This window comes from Pongo pygmaeus, chromosome 16 (genome assembly GCF_028885625.2).
Source record: "Pongo pygmaeus isolate AG05252 chromosome 16, NHGRI_mPonPyg2-v2.0_pri, whole genome shotgun sequence".
Lineage (NCBI taxonomy): Eukaryota > Metazoa > Chordata > Mammalia > Primates > Hominidae > Pongo > Pongo pygmaeus.
The window spans coordinates 81,835,421-81,852,003 of NC_072389.2; the positions used below are offsets into that span (position 1 = coordinate 81,835,421).

The 16,583-nt window shown below is 44.7% G+C and overlaps 1 protein-coding gene across 4 annotated transcripts in view; it reads left to right on the forward strand.

The window, feature by feature from the left end:
* TMEM266 (transmembrane protein 266) overlaps positions 1-16,583 on the forward strand; it is a 144,938-nt gene that overhangs the window by 65,839 nt on the left and 62,516 nt on the right. For all 4 annotated transcript variants that reach the window (XM_054450081.2, XM_054450085.2, XM_054450086.2 and 1 more), the window contains 2 exons: positions 9,899-10,032; positions 13,445-13,633. In XM_054450081.2, coding sequence (XP_054306056.1) covers positions 9,995-10,032; positions 13,445-13,633 — 227 coding nt within the window. In that variant the 5' untranslated portion in view covers positions 9,899-9,994. The remainder of the gene's footprint in view (positions 1-9,898; positions 10,033-13,444; positions 13,634-16,583) is intronic.

The following is a 16,583-nucleotide window of genomic DNA, read 5'->3' on the forward strand; positions in this document are numbered from 1 at the left end:
CTTGGGTTCTCTGTACACTGAAAACTAGAAAACATTGTTGAAAGAAATTGTAGAATGCACAAATAAGTAGAACGATATCCTATGTTCATAGATTGGAATAATTCATATTATTGAAATGTCCATACTGCCCAAAGCAATCTATAGGTTCAATACAATTCCTATCAAAATTCCAATAGTGAGTTGGGTGCAGTGTCTTGAACCTGTAATCCAAGCTATTTGGGAGTCTTAGGCAGGAGAATTGCTTGAGCCCAGGGGTTCCAGACCAGCCTAGGCAGCATAGCAAGACCCCTAACTCTAAAAAAAATTGAAAATTATCCAAGCATAATAGTGCGTGTCTGTTGTCCCAGCTACTCTGAAGGCTGAGGTAGAAGGATGACTTGAGCCCAGGTGTTTCAGGCTACAGTAAGCTATGATTGTGCTGCTGTACTCCAGCCTTGATGATGGAGTGAGACTCTCTCTAAACAAACAAAAATTCCAATGGCACTTTTCACAGAAAAAAAAAAAATTCCTAAAATTTGTATGGAACCACAAAAGACCCCAGATAGCTAAAGCAATTTTGAGCAAGAAGAAAAAAGCCAGAGGCAGCACACTTTCTGATTTAAGCTATATTACAAAGCTGTTGTAATCAAAACCACATGGTCCTGGCATAAAAACAGGCTTACCAATGGAACAGAACAAAGAGCCCAGAAATAAACCCATGCCTTTATGATCAACTAATTGGACAAAAGTGCCAAAAATACACAATGGGAAAAGGATAGTCTGTTTAATAGAAAAACTGGGAAAACTGGATATTTACATTAAAAAATTAATCTGAACGCTTATCTTGCACCATACATAAAAATCAAAACCCCTAGAGGAAAACATATGGCGAAAGCTGCTTGACATTGGTCTCGGCATTGATATTTTGGAGGCAAAACCTCAGGCAACAAAAGCAAAAATAAACAAGCAGGAATGATGTCAAATAAAAAGTTTCTGCACATCAAAGGAAACAACAAAATGAAAAGGCAACCTACTGAATGGGAGGAAGTATGTTTTAGCAATATATCTGATAAGGAGTTATCAGATAAGGAGTTAAAATCCAATATATATAAGAAACCCATACAACTCAATATATAATATATAAGGAACCCATACAACTTAATATATGATATATAAGGAACCCATACAACTCAATATATAAGGAACCCATATAACTCAATATATAATATATAAGGAACCCATATAACTTAATATATAATATATAAGGAACCCATACAAGTCAATAGCCCTGTTAAAAAAAAAATGGGTCTGGGCATGGTGGCTCACGCCTGTAATCCCAGCACTTTGGGAGGCCCAGGTGGGCAGATCACCTGAGGTCAGGAGTTCAAGACGAGCCTGGCCAGCATGGCGAAACCCCGTCTCTACTAAAAATACAAAAATTAGCCAGGCCTGGTGGCACATGCCTGTAATCCCAGCTACCCGGGAGGCTGAGGCAGGAGAATTGCTGGAACCCGGGAGGCAGAGGCTGCAGTGAGCTGAGATCGCACCACTGCACTCCAACCTGGGTGACAGAACGAGACTCCATCTAAAAAAAAATAAAAAATAAAAAATAAAAAATAAAGGTGGTGGGGGGTGGGGATGGCAAAGGTCCTGAATAAACATTTCTCTAAAGGAGACACAGGAATGGCCAACAGGTTTATGAAAAGGTGCTTAACATCACCAATCATCAGGGGAGTGCAAATCCAAACCACAATGAGATACCACCTCACACCTTTTAGGATGACTATTATAAAAAAGTCAAAAGTCAAAAGATAGCAAGTGTTGGCAAAGATGTGGAAAAAAGAGAACCTTGTGTATTGTGGTAGGAATGTAAATTGGCACAGCCAGTATGGAAAACAGTATGGATGCTCCTCAAAAAACTCAAAATAGAACTACCGTATGATCCAGCAATCCCACTGCTGAGTATGTATTCAAAGGAAAGGAAATCACAATCTTGAAGAGATATCTGCACTCTTACATTTCTTGCAGCACTATTCACAATGTCTAAGATTTGGAAGCAACCTAAATGTCCATCAATAGACAAATATGTGTGTGTGTATACACACACACACACACATACATATATATATAGTGGAATATTATTCAGCCTTTAAAAAGAGCTCGATAATATTGCCACTTGCAACAAGATGGATATACCTTGAGAATATTATGCTAAGTAAGCCAGTCACAGAAAGACAAATACTGCACGATCTCACTTATAGGTAGATTTTTTTTTTTTTTTTTTTTTTTGAGACAGAGTCTCACTCTGTCGCCCAGGCTGGAGTGCAGTGGCACGATCTCGGCTCACTGCATCCTCCGCCTCCCGAGTTCAAGCAATTCTCCTGCCTCAGCCTCCTGAGTAGCTGGGATTACAGGCGCCCACCACACCCGGCTAATTTTTGTATTTTTAGTAGAGATGGGGTTTCACCATGTTGGCCAGGCTGGTCTCGACCTCCTGACCTCAGGTAGTCTGCCTGCCTGGGCCTCCCAAAGTGCTGGGATTACAGGCATGAGCCACTGTGCCCAGCCTATATGTAGAATCTTTTTTTAAAAAAAAAAAGTTGAACTCATAGTAACAAGAGAGTAGAATGATAGTTACCAGGGGTTGTGGGGGCAGGTGGTGAGGGAGAAGAGGAGATATTGGTCAAAGGGTATAAATCTTCAGTTATAAAATGAATACATGCTGGAGACCTAATGTATTAGGTCTGTGACTAATAATGGTTAATAATAACCACCATAGTGACTAATAATGGTCAATAACAACATGTTGTATGCTTAAATTTGCTAAGAGAGGAAATCTCCAGTATTCTCATTACTACCAAACAAAAAAGGTAATTATATGATGTGATCGATATGTTAATTACCTTGATTGTGGTAATCATTTCACAATGTATACATATATCAAAACATTACAGTTTATGTCTCAATGTCTCAAATGTATACAATTTTATTTGTCAGTCATACCTCAGCTATGCGGGGGAAAAAAGAGCTTGGATGCCACTTCTCCAGTTCTGGAATCATCTACCGCTAGTCCTTTTTTTTTTTTTTTTTTTTTTTTTTTTTAATTTAAGACAATGCCTTGGTCTGTTGCCCAGGCTGGAGTGCAGTGGCTCAATCATAGCTCACTGCAGCCTCAAACTCCCGGTCTCAAGCAGTTCTCCCACTTGAACCTCCAGAGCAGCTGAGACTATAGGTGCAAGCCACCACACTCAGCTAATTTTTGTATTTTTAGTAGAGATGAGGTTTGCCGTGTTGGCCAAGCTGGCCTCTAACTCCTGGTCTCAAGTGATCCACCCACCTCGGCCTCCCAAAGTGCTGGGATAACAGGCATGATCCACCACACCTGGCCTGAAGTCTTCATTGCCTAAGTCACTGCTAGGTATACTGTTGTTTGCAAACAAAAGTATTTCTAACTGATATACCCTATCTCTGGTTCTTCAGCTTGGTCAGCATAGCTTCTGCTAATTCCAACACAGTAGCTTTGCAACCAGTTAACTTCATTTGCAAAATAGGGATAAAAATAACTACTTTACCTTGAGCAAATTTTCTGATTCAGTAGATCAGAGTGTGGTCGGTGGGTCAGCAGATCAGTATCCTCTGGGAATTTGTTAGAAATGTACATTTTCGAACACTCCAGACATAATAAATTAGAAATTTTGTGGGCGGAGCCAGCAAGCTGGGTTTTAATAAGCCCTTTAGGTGATCATTCTGGTACATGAGAACGTTTGAGAACCACTGATACAGAGGGTCAAGCGGAATGGCTGCATGTCAGAAACACCTGGAAACTTAAACAGCTTCTCAAACTTCACCTGCAGAGTTCTGATTTAGCATTTCTGCAGTGCACCTATGAGTTTCTATTTCCCCAAAGATCCCCAGGTGATTCAGAGTAAAACCAGGCATGGGAAACACTGAAATAGGTATGAAAGCAGGCCATGTGTGCCATGGGGCTGTCTCAAGTAAGAGGTGATGAACAGACCTGGGGGCCTCTGGGGACAGGTGAGTTGAATTCTGCCTTTTTTCTGGGGACTGACTACTTGATCTTAGTAGCCTTTTTCAGCCCTAAAATTCCAAGGATATTAGCTTAGGAAGATTGAACTTGGCAGATCTCTCTGGAACACATATATGGGTAAATACGTAGACTCATGACCAACAAGTGGAAGAGACTGGAATTTGACTAAAGTCTTAAAAGCAGCCTTCCCACCCACCCAGTAAATCCAAAACAGGTTTTATCTTCCACTTTTACCAGGTTTATGAAACAGCAGGTTGGCACTTCGGATGTTCATTTTTAGAGTGCTAGACTACGCTTGCTTCGTGCTAGGCTTGTGTTTTGAGGGTTATTTTGTTTGGGAAACATTATTTTAAAATAACAAACAGGCTCAGCATTCCCATCGTCATAGGGAATTTTGCCTTCTAAAATGTGCTGCTTGTTAAGGATTAAAACCTCCAGCTGAAGCCACCTGCTCGTTGTCCATCTAAATATGATTTTATCGTCTTTTCCTCCCTCATCTTTGCCCTTGTACCAGAGATGCCAGTCGTTTCTTCCCCTCTCCCATATCTCCTTTCCAGGAAACTGCTGCCACTTTTTCAGGGAATCTGCTCCTCCACTCAACCCATGCTGAGTGAATGAATGTATCCCTGGAGCTGCTTAAACAACCATAAGCACCTCGTTGATCATTTTGGAAGATACCAAGATGCTAATTCATTATTTTCAAAACAAATAAAAGGGAGAAAGTTAAGCATTTTCCTTCTTTCCTTATATAAACCATACCTTAGGCTAATCAAATAACTGAGGAGGGAAAGTCTGTCTGAATAGAAGCTGACCAATGAAAAAGGGACAATAAAATTAAAATATCACCATTTTGCAAACCTTAATAAATTAATTGATCTAGGAAGCAATTATCAATGGCTGTTAGTATCATAAAAAGAGGGACAAGAAGACAATATGTGTCTCCTATTGAAGTTATGGCACCACCTATGAAATCTTGCAAAAAAATTGAACCTGAATCTGATTAAAATCTATAAACTAATTAAAATTTATAGGAAATATAGGGGACAGAGAAACGTGTTAGAAAACTGCTAAGGCGGCTGGGAGCAGTGGCTCACACCTGTAATCCCAGCACTTTGGGAGGCCGAAGCGGGCGGATCACCTGAGGTAGGGGGTTCGAGACTAGCCTGGCCAACATGGAGAAGCCGTGTCTCTACTAAAAATACAAAATTAGCCGGGCGTGGTGGTGTATGCCTGTTATTCCAGCTACTCGGGAGGCTGAGGCAGGAGAATAACTTGAACCGCGGAAGTGGAGGTTGCAGTGAGCCAAGATCACAACATTACACTCCAGCCTGGGCAACAAGAGCGAAACTCCATCTCAAAACAATAAAACAAACAAACAAAAAACAAAACAAAAAAAACTGCTAAGGAAATACAATCACCATAATCCAGACTGTGGGAAACTTTGTCAGACAAATGACTCAGTTTTTCCAATTAATTGCAAGGGAAAAAATGAGGTAGAGGAAGGGGAAACCTGTAGATTTAATGAGACCTAAGAGTCATATTAATCATAATGTGTGGCCTCTTTGGCTCCTGATTCAACAAACCTTAAAAAAATATATACAGGACAAATGGGGGAAATGTGAACAATGCCTGGATATTTAATGATAGAAAGAAAATCCTGGCCAGACATGGTGGCTCACTCCGGTAATCCTAGCACTTTGGGAGGCCAAGGCGGGAAGATTGCTTGAGCCCAGGAGTTCGAGACCAGCCTAGGCAACGTACTGAGACCTCCTCTCTACAAAAAATACAAAAATTAGCCGAGTGTGGTGGCTTGTGCTTTTCAACTACTCTGGGGGCTGATGGTGGGGGGATCACTTTTAGCCCAGGAGTTCAAGGCTGTAGTGAGTTTCCATTGTACCACTGCACTCCAGTCTGGCCAACAGAGTGAGACACTGTCAAAAAAAAAAAAAAAAAAAGGCTGGGTGCAGTGGCTCATGCCTGTAATTCCAGCACTTTGGGAGGCCGAGGCAGTTGAATCACTTGAGGTCGGGAGTTTAAGACCAGCCTGGCCAACATGGCGAAACCCTGTCTCTACTAATATAAAAAAAATTAGCTGGACATAGCGGCACACGCCTGTAATCCCAGCTACTTGGGAGGCTGAGGCAATAGAATTGCTTGAACCGAGATGTAGGGGTTGCAGTGAGCCAAGATCGCGCCAGCGCACTCCAGCCTGGGTGACAGTGAAACTGCCTCAAAGAAAAGAAAAGAAAAGATTATTGACTTGGGAATGATGATAGTTTTGTGATTACTTCTTTTAAAAGGAATCCTTCTCCTCGTTATCCTTAGAACCACATATTGAAATACAGGTGAATGTGGCATCTAAGATTTATTCCAAAACAGTCATGAGCAGTGGAGACAGGCAGGGATACAGAGAAAAGATTGCCCATGAGCTGATAATGTTGACGTTGGGTGGTGGGGAATTAGAGGTCCATGATACAATTCTCTACAATTGTATATATTTGAAATTTTCCTTCCTAAAAAGTTAAGTTAAAAAAACAGTTTTCATAATCTTCACTTCTTTTTTGTATATGTTTTATATTGGCTATATTAATGTGGTAATTGTTTATTATTTATAAATATAGATTTGTGAATTTTTACTTGTTCTTCACTACTAGAAATGTGCAAAAAGTTTGGAGTTTTGTATTTTTTAAATTTGCCTGCCCAGAGAGACAGGAAGGTCCATGAGAGTAATGACCTTCCCATTATATCCCCCACAGGGCTAATACCTTGTATAGCATGTAAAATATTAATTTGGGGCTAGGCATGGTGTCTCACACCTGTAATCCCAGCACTTTGTGAGGCTGAGATGGGTGGATTACCTGAGGTCAGGAGTTCGAGGCCAACCTGGCCAACATGGTGAAACCTAAAAATACAAAAATTAGCCGGGCATGGTGGCAGGCACCTGTAATCCCAGCTACTTGGGAGGCTGAGGCAGGAGAATTGCATGAACCCAGGAGGCAGAGGTTGCAGTGAGCTGAGATCACGCCTCTGCTCACTGCTCTCCAGCCGGGGCAACAAGAGCGAAACTCTGTCTCAAACAAACAATCAAACAAACAAACCTCATTTGGGAATACAACTTGTTGTTAAAACACCATTCTGGAAAGAAGGCTTGCTCACCTGGCTTCCCATTTATGGATATCTCAATCCTGACTTCATTGTCAGTTGGGTTTAGACACTCTGTGTGATCAGTCTTAGTCTCAGAAGACTTTATTAACTTGAGGTTCTATAAAGAGGACATAAAAAGATTGATACTGATTAAATCTATGTTATGGAATTTTATAAGACTTAGTATAAAATGGATATGAAATCCCAAATACTATAGAGGACAGTTCTGTTTTTCATGCTTAGACCCTCCTTACTAAGGAATACTAAGGGAAGGTGAAGCACTTAGTAAGTTGTGGTTACAAAACATCTGTCCATTTCTCCTTGGTGTTGGCTCTGAGCCTTTGTCCCTTGCTTTTATTGCCCCACAAACATCTGGTGTGGATATGGTTGGTGGCTCCCTCCTTGGCTGCCCTTCTGCTTTTAGAGAGCTCTCTGTCTCTGTTAATTATAGTTGCTCTAAGTTCAGACTTTCCCAGGATTTCCTTAAGTTTCTGTAACTTGAGCACTCTCTTTTCTTAATTACACATTGCTTAAAGGAACTTCCTCGCTCCTTTAAGAACCTGGGTTCTGAGTTATTTTGTCTGCATATCTTCTGCTGGGTTGCCCTGTCTCCCAGAAGACTTCTAGATGGTACTGTAGCACTGGTTGATAGAAAAGTATATGCTGTTTACCAATCCAATTTTTTTTTTTTTTTTTTTTGAGACGGAGTCTCGCCTGTCGCCTAGGCTGGAGTGCAGTGGCGTGATCTCGGCTCACTGCAAGCTCCGCCTCTCGGGTTCCAGCAATTTCCTGCCTCAGCCTCCCGAGTAGCTGGGACTACAGGCGTCCGCCACCATGCCTAGCTAATTTTTTTGTATTTTTAATAGAGACAGGGCTTCACCGTGTTAGCCAGGATGGTCTTGATCTCCTGACCTCATGATCCACCCGCCTCAGCCTCCCAAAGTCCTGGGATTACAGGCATGAACCACCACGCCTGGCCTACCAATCCAGTTTTTAAGAGGAAATACTATATTCAGCCATCTAAATGTGTTGGAATATACTCAGGTTCAACAGACTATGCCCTTTTAATTTATAAAAAAATAATTATTATGGGCGGGGCACACTGGCTCATGCCTGTAATCCCAGAACTTTGGGAGGCCAAGGTGGGCGGATCACTTGAGGTCAGGAGGTCGAGACCAGCCTGGCCAACATGGTGAAACCCCATCTCTACTAAAAATACAAAAATTAGCCCAGGTGGTGGCACATGCCTGTAGTCCCAGCTACTCAGGAGGCTGAGGCACGAGAATCACTTTAACCCAGGAGGTGGAGGTTGCAGTGAGCCAAAATTGTGCCACTGCACTCCAGCCTGGGAGATAGAGCGAGACTCTGTCTCTCAAATAATAATAATAGTAATTATTATTATTATTATTACTGGCCAGGCACAGTGGCTCACACCTGTAATCCCAGCACTTTGGGAGGCTGAGGTAGGTTGATCACTTGAGCTCAGGAGTTTGAGACCAGCCTGGGCAACATAGCAAAACCCCGACTCTACCAAAAGTCCAAAAAATTAGCTGAGTGTGGTAGTACGTGCCTGTAGTCCCAGCTGAGGCTTAGGTGGAGGGTCACTTGAGCCCAGGAGGTCAAGGCTGCAGTGAGCCAAGATCACACCACTGTGCTCCAGCCTGGGTGACGGAGTGAGACCCTGTTTAAACATAAATAAATAAATAAATCAGGCCGGGTGCAGTGGCTCATGCCTATAATCCCAGCACTTTGGAAGGCTGAGGTGGGCGGATCACCTGAGGTTAGTAATTCGAGACCAGCCTGACCAACATGGAGAGACCCCGCCTCTACTAAAAATACAAAAACATTAGCTGGATGTGGTGGTGCATCCCTGTAACCCCAGCTACTTCTGGAGGCTGAGGCAGGAGAATCGCTTTAACCCAGGAGGTGAGGTTGCAGTGAGCCAATATCATGTCATTGCACTGCAGCCTGGGTGACAAGAGTGAAACTCCATCTAAAAAAAATAAATAAATAAAATAAATAATAATAATGAAATCCAACACTTATATAGTACTTACTAAGTGTCAGGCACTATGCTAGTGTCTTGCAGGCATGACTTCATGGAGTTAGTTCTGTTATTATCCCCATTTTTCAGGTGGGGAAACTGAAGATGGGGGTGTAAGTAGCTCACTCCAGGTCACAGAGCTAGTAAGTGGGAGTGAGGCTCTGACTGTGGCAGCCCATCTCCAGGGTCTCTTCTTTCTCTCTGCTCTCGGAATGAGCTGAGAGGAGAAGAAGAGAAAAGCCCGCACGAAAAGACAGAACTACCGGAAGGGAAAGGGAAATGGGAGAAAAAATACATGGAAAACATTTGAGATTTTTTAGACAAACCTTATTTTGAAGGCTCTCAAAGCTGCAGTATAAAGGGATGCTGTTTTGGGGGGCACAGCAGTTTAGTGGGAAGAGCTGTGGATGAGAAGTCAGAGAACCTGGGCACTAACCTGGCTCTTCAACCATCTCTGTGACACAAAAAAGTCATTTTGTCACTCTGGCCTTGTTTCCTCGTCTAAAAAAGAGAAATTATGCCTATTATTACCCTTCCATAGGGTAATTGTAAGAATCTATTCAACATTACTTTGAAGAAAAGTGCTAGATGGAAGAAAGTTCTAAGGACTCCCATTTTTAGATGAGCTTAGGAGGACTTTGGTTTGGCATCTGAAGGTAATAAGTTCCTATTTTTGTTTTCAGGGCACTATATTTGTATGTGTCTTGTAGAACCCACGCTTGGAAATGCTGACAGCAGGCTTCAGGACAGCTGAGCCCCACTAAACACCAAGAAAACCCATGGCTCTGGCTGCATCTTTCAACATGACCAATCCACAGTAAGTAATGCTGGGATCTGCTCTCTGGATCCAGAACTGTGGCTATAAATCTCCCAGAAGATGAAGCTCTTCTAATTTAGGCAACCACTATGTACATTTCCTTTAGCAGGAGGCCACAGAAAATGGAGAAACCTTTCAAAAGCAAGACTCAAGACAAGATTAGGAAGTGCTGAAGGTGAATTAACAAAATGGGAATTGCAAGGAAATTTAGAAATCTGAGAGGGTTTCTAAAACCAGGCTTTATGAAACCTGGGGCAGAATTCTTAAGGGAGAATTGCTTTCAGTTCCCAAAACCTGAGATGCCATATGAACCAATCACTTAATCTTACCAAGCACCTGCAAGGTGGTCACTTATTTTGTGTTTTGCAACTGGTTGGTATGAATACTAAGATGAAAACAGCACTCATTCTATTACACCACACTGTCCTGGCCTATCTAGATATGGGCCTGACTGCTCTGTCTTCTGGAGTATGAATCTCTTATCTATTGACACAGTAACGCTGTGTAACAACCAACCATAGAACCTTAGTAGAATACAACAAAAAATGTTTATTGCTCACATGTCTAGGGTACTCAGCTAGACAGCTCCTCTGATCTTGGCTGGGATGACTTTTAAATATGGGTCATAGCTGGCTGTCAGCTGATCTAGAGGAGGCTGGACTCTGCTCCAGGTCTCTCATCCTCCAGTAGGCTAGGCTGCTCACCCTCTCATGGGTGATGTTGGAGCACAGGCAGAAAGTCACAGAGCCTTCTCATGCCTCTGCTGGTGTCTAACCTGGCTCTTCTACCATCTAACATCTCATTGGCAAAAACGAGTCACATGGCTGAATGCTGAATCAAGGGTTAGGAAAATACACTCTTCCTTTTGATGGAAGGAGCTGTGAAGTTATATGCCAAAGGGCACGGGCTCAAGGAGAGGTAAAGAATAGAACCATTAATACATTTTGTCTACCATACCATTCTTTGTATCTAAGGAAAGGGTGTAGGCTAAATATAGCCTATACACTGTGGGACCTTCACTTCACCAGAGGAGGCCTTGTCTCTCTGCTGAGGTGACCACCACATGGCCAGAGATGGTGCTGGGCCACTGTGACCACTGATGGAAGGGGAACCTGAGGCAGAAACGTTGGAAAGGCAGAAATAGTTTGTTCCCACTTCTCAGAGCCATATCCTGTTAATTTCCCTCCATGAACACCTTATTGATCAGAAAGTTCTCTCTGTTTAGTTCAGTGATCCATAGTTTCCTTGAGTAGTCCAGAAGAAAAGAGAACAAATTCAACCCAGCATCTGCTTTTTGGGAACCATCTGGGGGAGCTGGGATTCCCCCCATAAACACCCACACTTTTATATCAATTGTTGAGAAACATTGAAACCTCATATTCTGTTTCGTTTAAAGATCTTGAGTCATTTTGTAAATGTCAAGCAATGATGAGTACTATTATCTGTGCTTGACAGGTAGCAAAAAGCAAAGGTTTAAATAAGGCCTACAAATGAGAATTGGGCATTAGAAATTACTTGGTGAATTCAGGTGGTCGAGGCAGCCAGTCTGTGGCATTCAAATAAAAATCTCACTTTCTCCTTAGTTATCAGATAATCCAAGCAAAAGAAAAGTAGGTAGATTAATCTCTGAACTTCCGGGATAACTACAGCTGTGGGTTTTTTTTTTTCTTTTGAGACAGAGTTTCACTCTTGTTGCCCAGGTTGGAGTGCAATGGCCCAATCTCAGCTCATTGCAACCTCCACCTCCCGGGTTCAAGCGATTCTCCTGCCTCAGCCTCCCAGGTAGCTGGGATTACAGGCATGCGCCACCACATCCGGCTAATTTTGTGTATTTTTAGTAGAGACGGTTTCACCATGCTGGTCAGGCTGGTCTTGAACTCCTAACCTCAGGTGATCCACCTGCCTTGGCCTCCCAAGGTGTTGGGATTACAGGCGTGAGCCACCACGCCCAGCCTGCAGCTGTGTATTATTGGTTAGATTTCAATGGTTGTTGGAAAAGTTTAGAATTTAGAGCTCCCACACAAGTATAGGGACTTGTCACTCTGGAGCTCTTCCGATCTTCTCCATATGTCTGTTATCTATGTCAGATCATAGAGTGAGAAGGAACAGCCCTTAGGAATATTCTATTTTACCTCCTCATGTTCTGATTGGAGAAACTGAGGTTCAAGAGGAGCCCTGCAGAAGTTGGCATTCAAACCAGCACCAGAGCCCAAGAGCAGTTTACAGCAGACAGGACTGCCATCTCAGTATTAAAACTGGGCCCTCATTACCCTGGGCACTGACTCTCAATGTTCCCTCCAATATTTAAATTTTACTCCTTGCCATTATACTATTGTTCCTTTCTAACTCTCATTGTTTGGACAGAGGCACAAGACTGAGCCCCTCAGATTCTACAGGATGAGATAGGATCAAGGACATACTGGATGGACCAAAGATGGTGCCCCAGGAAGCTAAGAGAAAGTTTTCTAGTCCAGCATCTCTGGACAGGGTTGCTGTGGGGGTGTGGGCAGGACAGTTTTTGGTCGTTACTGACACGTTGCAGGATGTGTAGCATCCCCAGCCCTACTTAAATGTCAATAATGACCACCCGTGGTGATGGTGGCAACCAAAAATGCCTCCACAAATTGCCAAATATCCCCTGGTAGATTGGGAGGTGGTACTGCCCTGGCTGAGATGCCCAGGAATGCCACTGGAGTGGTTAGTTATTGGCGGTGCCCAAGGTGAGCCTGATAGTAAGATAGGAAGAGACCCACAAGCCCTCAGACATTGGATCAAGTGACTGCCATCCCCTATTCCCAAACTTAAGAAGAGACATATGGCAGGACCAGTTCAAACAGGAAGGGAGTGGCTACCAGGGACAGCTGGAGCCCCCTGTCCTCACCATCCCAAGGCCCACTAGGTCTCTACAAGTCCCCATGTAGGCTCCTCTGTCACCACAGTACATCCAGTTATGAACAGAAACCTGTTTTCTCTATTGTGGAATAGAGAATAGAAACATTTCAAAACACCTTTACAAAGAAACTCAGGAGACAACTTAAAAGAGTATCTTACTCCCATATAGAGTCCAGTGACCCAGAGTCCTGAAAGTCTAAGCCATAGTTTTGCGGGCTGGCAGTTATCCACCTGGGTCTTTACCTCCCCTTCATGAAGGACTCTGCCCCACTAAAGCTCATATTTCCAGGTCTGAGCACTTCCTCTTCCCATTCTCCCACTTTTCCCCAACCATTGAAAGAGATGGGACTGTTAGGGCCTCAGTCCAGTCCTTGGGTGGCCAGCAGGGAAGAGGGGCAACCTTAAGCTTCCTCAGCCCTCCGCCGGCATAGCAGCATTCTGCCTCCTTTCCTTGAGGAATGGAAGAATTTTTTGGCCCTTGAAGATAACTCTTTCCCATTGTTCCTCCTCTCCAACCCAGGCCTGTCATAGAAGGAGGAATTTCTGAAGTTGAGATCATCTCCCAACAAGTAGACGAAGAAACCAAGAGCATTGCTCCTGTGCAGCTGGTGAACTTTGCCTATCGGGACTTGCCCCTGGCTGCTGTCGATCTCTCCACGGCGGGCTCGCAGCTCCTGTCAAATCTGGACGAAGATTACCAAAGAGAAGGGTAGGTGCTGGGACCATTGAGCTAGCTAAGAAGTCCTTGGGTTAGGCTAGGCGTGGTGGCTCACACCTGTAATCCCAGCACTTTGGGAGGCAGAGGCGGGCAGATCACCTGAGGTCAGGAGTTCGAGACCAGCCTGGCCAACATGGTAAAACCCCGTCTCTACTAAAAATATAAAAATCAGCCGAGCGTGGTGGTGCAGCCCTGTAATCTCAGCTACTCAGGAGGCTGAGGCAGGAGAATTGCTTGAACCCGAGAGGCGGAGGTTGCATTGAGCTGAGATTGCACCATTGCACTCTAGCCTGGGTGACAAGAGTAAAACTCTGTCTCAAAAAACAAACAAACAAAAAATTCCCTGGGTTTCTATGGATATCTTCCAAGAAGCAGCAGCCAAGATGAGAGATGCTAACTAGTGAGACAGCAGAGGTTCACAGCAGACCACTCAGGCCCTTTTCCTACTCACGCGTTACTTCCTCAGAAAAAGGCACTGGGCACAGACAATACCTGCCAGACGGACCACCTCTTAGGTGACCTCTTGGGAGAATCATAAAATTTATTTTAGGACCGAGGCACTCCTTAATGACCCATCCAATCCCCTCTATGTACGCTTGGGAAGAAGGAGACCCACAGTGATTAGGGACTCGCCCAAGGTCACAGAGCCCATAAGGGATGGACTTGAGCTGCACTTTCCCTTTATGAAGCAGACTCTCACTAGGAAGTGACCAGGAAGAATGTACCCTACATGCAGGAACATGCTTAGGATGTAAGGGAATCTAGAGAATTCGGCTAGGAGCTCTGCAGACATTAGGGCACTCCCTTTCCAGGGAAGGCATGCAGAATATGTGGGTCCGCAATTCAAAAAGGTGGTCCTTACCTCCTCCTACTTAGCTTGTCAATCAGCTTGGATGCCTTCGTTTCCCAGTTCACTTCTCATTAGCGTGGTCTGTCTTACAAACATACTTCCTGAAGGTGAGTGGTAGAGGGCAAGAGCTGGGTGGGGCAGGGGAGACACACCAGTTTGATGTCCTTGATTTCATGGAGCTTGGTGGTGTAGCTGAAGTCCAAAGAGGGGTGGGAACAGGTCCTAGGGTCACACAGCAGATCAGACTTCCAACTCTGACAAGGGCTTTCCCTAGCTTCACCCTGTGACTCTTAGACACAGAATTGTAAATACTGGCAGGACCTTAGGAGCCAGTTCTGGACTTTTCTTTCCTGGGTGCCGGTAAACACTTTGGAACATGCTGGCTGCTTTGAATATAAAAATGAAGGGTTGTCAGGTATTTTAGAAGCAAACGAGAAGCCTTAGCTAAAGCTAAATTTGCAGTGCTTGGATTCCCTGGGCTTGCTTCTGGAAGGAGCTTCCCACTTCCTGAGATAAACCTCCTAACAATGGTGAAACCACACACCTTTTTTTGCAGAAACTACACCCCAGTGGCTTTCTCTGAAAATATAATTTTTCCAAGTATTATGCATATTGTCATCAGGACACTGGATAAAAAAGGACAGGCAAGCAGGTGGCAGCTAAGGGACACCTGCAGTGGCAGCGCTGTCCTGAGCTCTGTCAGGTCCCTACCATCTTGAAGGCCGGGCTAAAACCTGAGGCCCCTGGGCCAGGGCCAGCTTCGTGCACATGTGACCTGTGCAGTAGCGCAGAGCCCCGTGCTTAGAAGGGTTCCAACACTTGGCTAAATGCTCTGCCGCTGCTTTCTTGAAATTCTTAAGAAGCCCCACATTTTCACTGGGCTCTGCAAATGATGTAGCTGGTGGGTCCTTCCCTGAGCACCCAGCAAGTCGCTGCGTCACTGCTCTCTAGTGGTCAAAAGCAGTAGTGCAGCCGTCTAACATGCCCTAGCTATTTCGGAGAATTCATTTCCTGCCCCGGCCTAGCCTGCGTTAGGCCCTTTTCACGTGGAGAGTAGGATGGTACGGAGAAAAGCGGGGAAACCTCCAGGGATTCTGGTTCGGAGCAAAGCAGTGTCCACATGTGCCCCCTGTGGCTGTTACGGCACCGCGGGTGGACCTTGCTATCGGTGTTCCCCCACCAGGTGTACCACACTGTGATGTGCCCCCTTTCAGGGGTAGTATGCTGTGGTGTACCCCTTCCCAGGTATCCCCTGTGTATCACTCCCTAGCCTGAACCCCAAGGCTGGCAGAGGCTTTGCCTTATCATTCAATTTGCCTCTAAATTGGGCCTTTGCAAGGTTTCTTCCCAAACGAATCCAAATGAAGCGCCTGCAAGGCAGAGAGGCTTTTGATTTGATTTGAATCTCCAGGTGTGCCTGGAGGGTACCCAACTGTTCCTGTTGGGTAAATAGGAAGCAGCCCGGGGAAGGGATCTGCCTCGCTGCTGGAGCTCTCGGCTGGGGGCCCCGATTGGCAGCCAGAGGGCTTCCTGGAGGAAGGAAGCGCAGGCACAGGACCGAAGCCAGGGGAAACTGAAGCGAAGCAAAAACACACTGCGAGGGAGGAACGGCCCGTCTCCGCGAGGCTTCTTGGCTCTTACTGCATTTCCTGGGGTTTTCCCAAAATGTCCAACCCGGCCCTTTCTGGGGCAATGGAAAACAAAAGGAAGAGTCCTCATTTACAGCTCTCAGCTTGGTTTCAGTCTTGTCCAGGATGCCTCTTCCTACCTTTTCTGTAGGGAATGAAGAGACCTCAGGGACCCTGGCAAGAAAGTGCTCCGTGGCCCCGCTGCCCACCTCCCAGTGTTCTTGAGTTCCGTGATATTTCAGGGCTTTTCAATTTCCCTGAACCTGAGACCGATAGAGCTGGAAGAGACCAAAACCATCCATTCTAAACCTTCTCAAAGACAGCAGGGCCCAGGGAGTACGAGGAACTTGCCGAAGGTCACACAGTGACAGAGACGGGGGCGGGGCATGCTAGTTCATGCCTGTAATCCCAGCACTTTGGGAGGCTGAGGTGAGAGGATCACTTGAGCCCAGGAGTTCAAGAC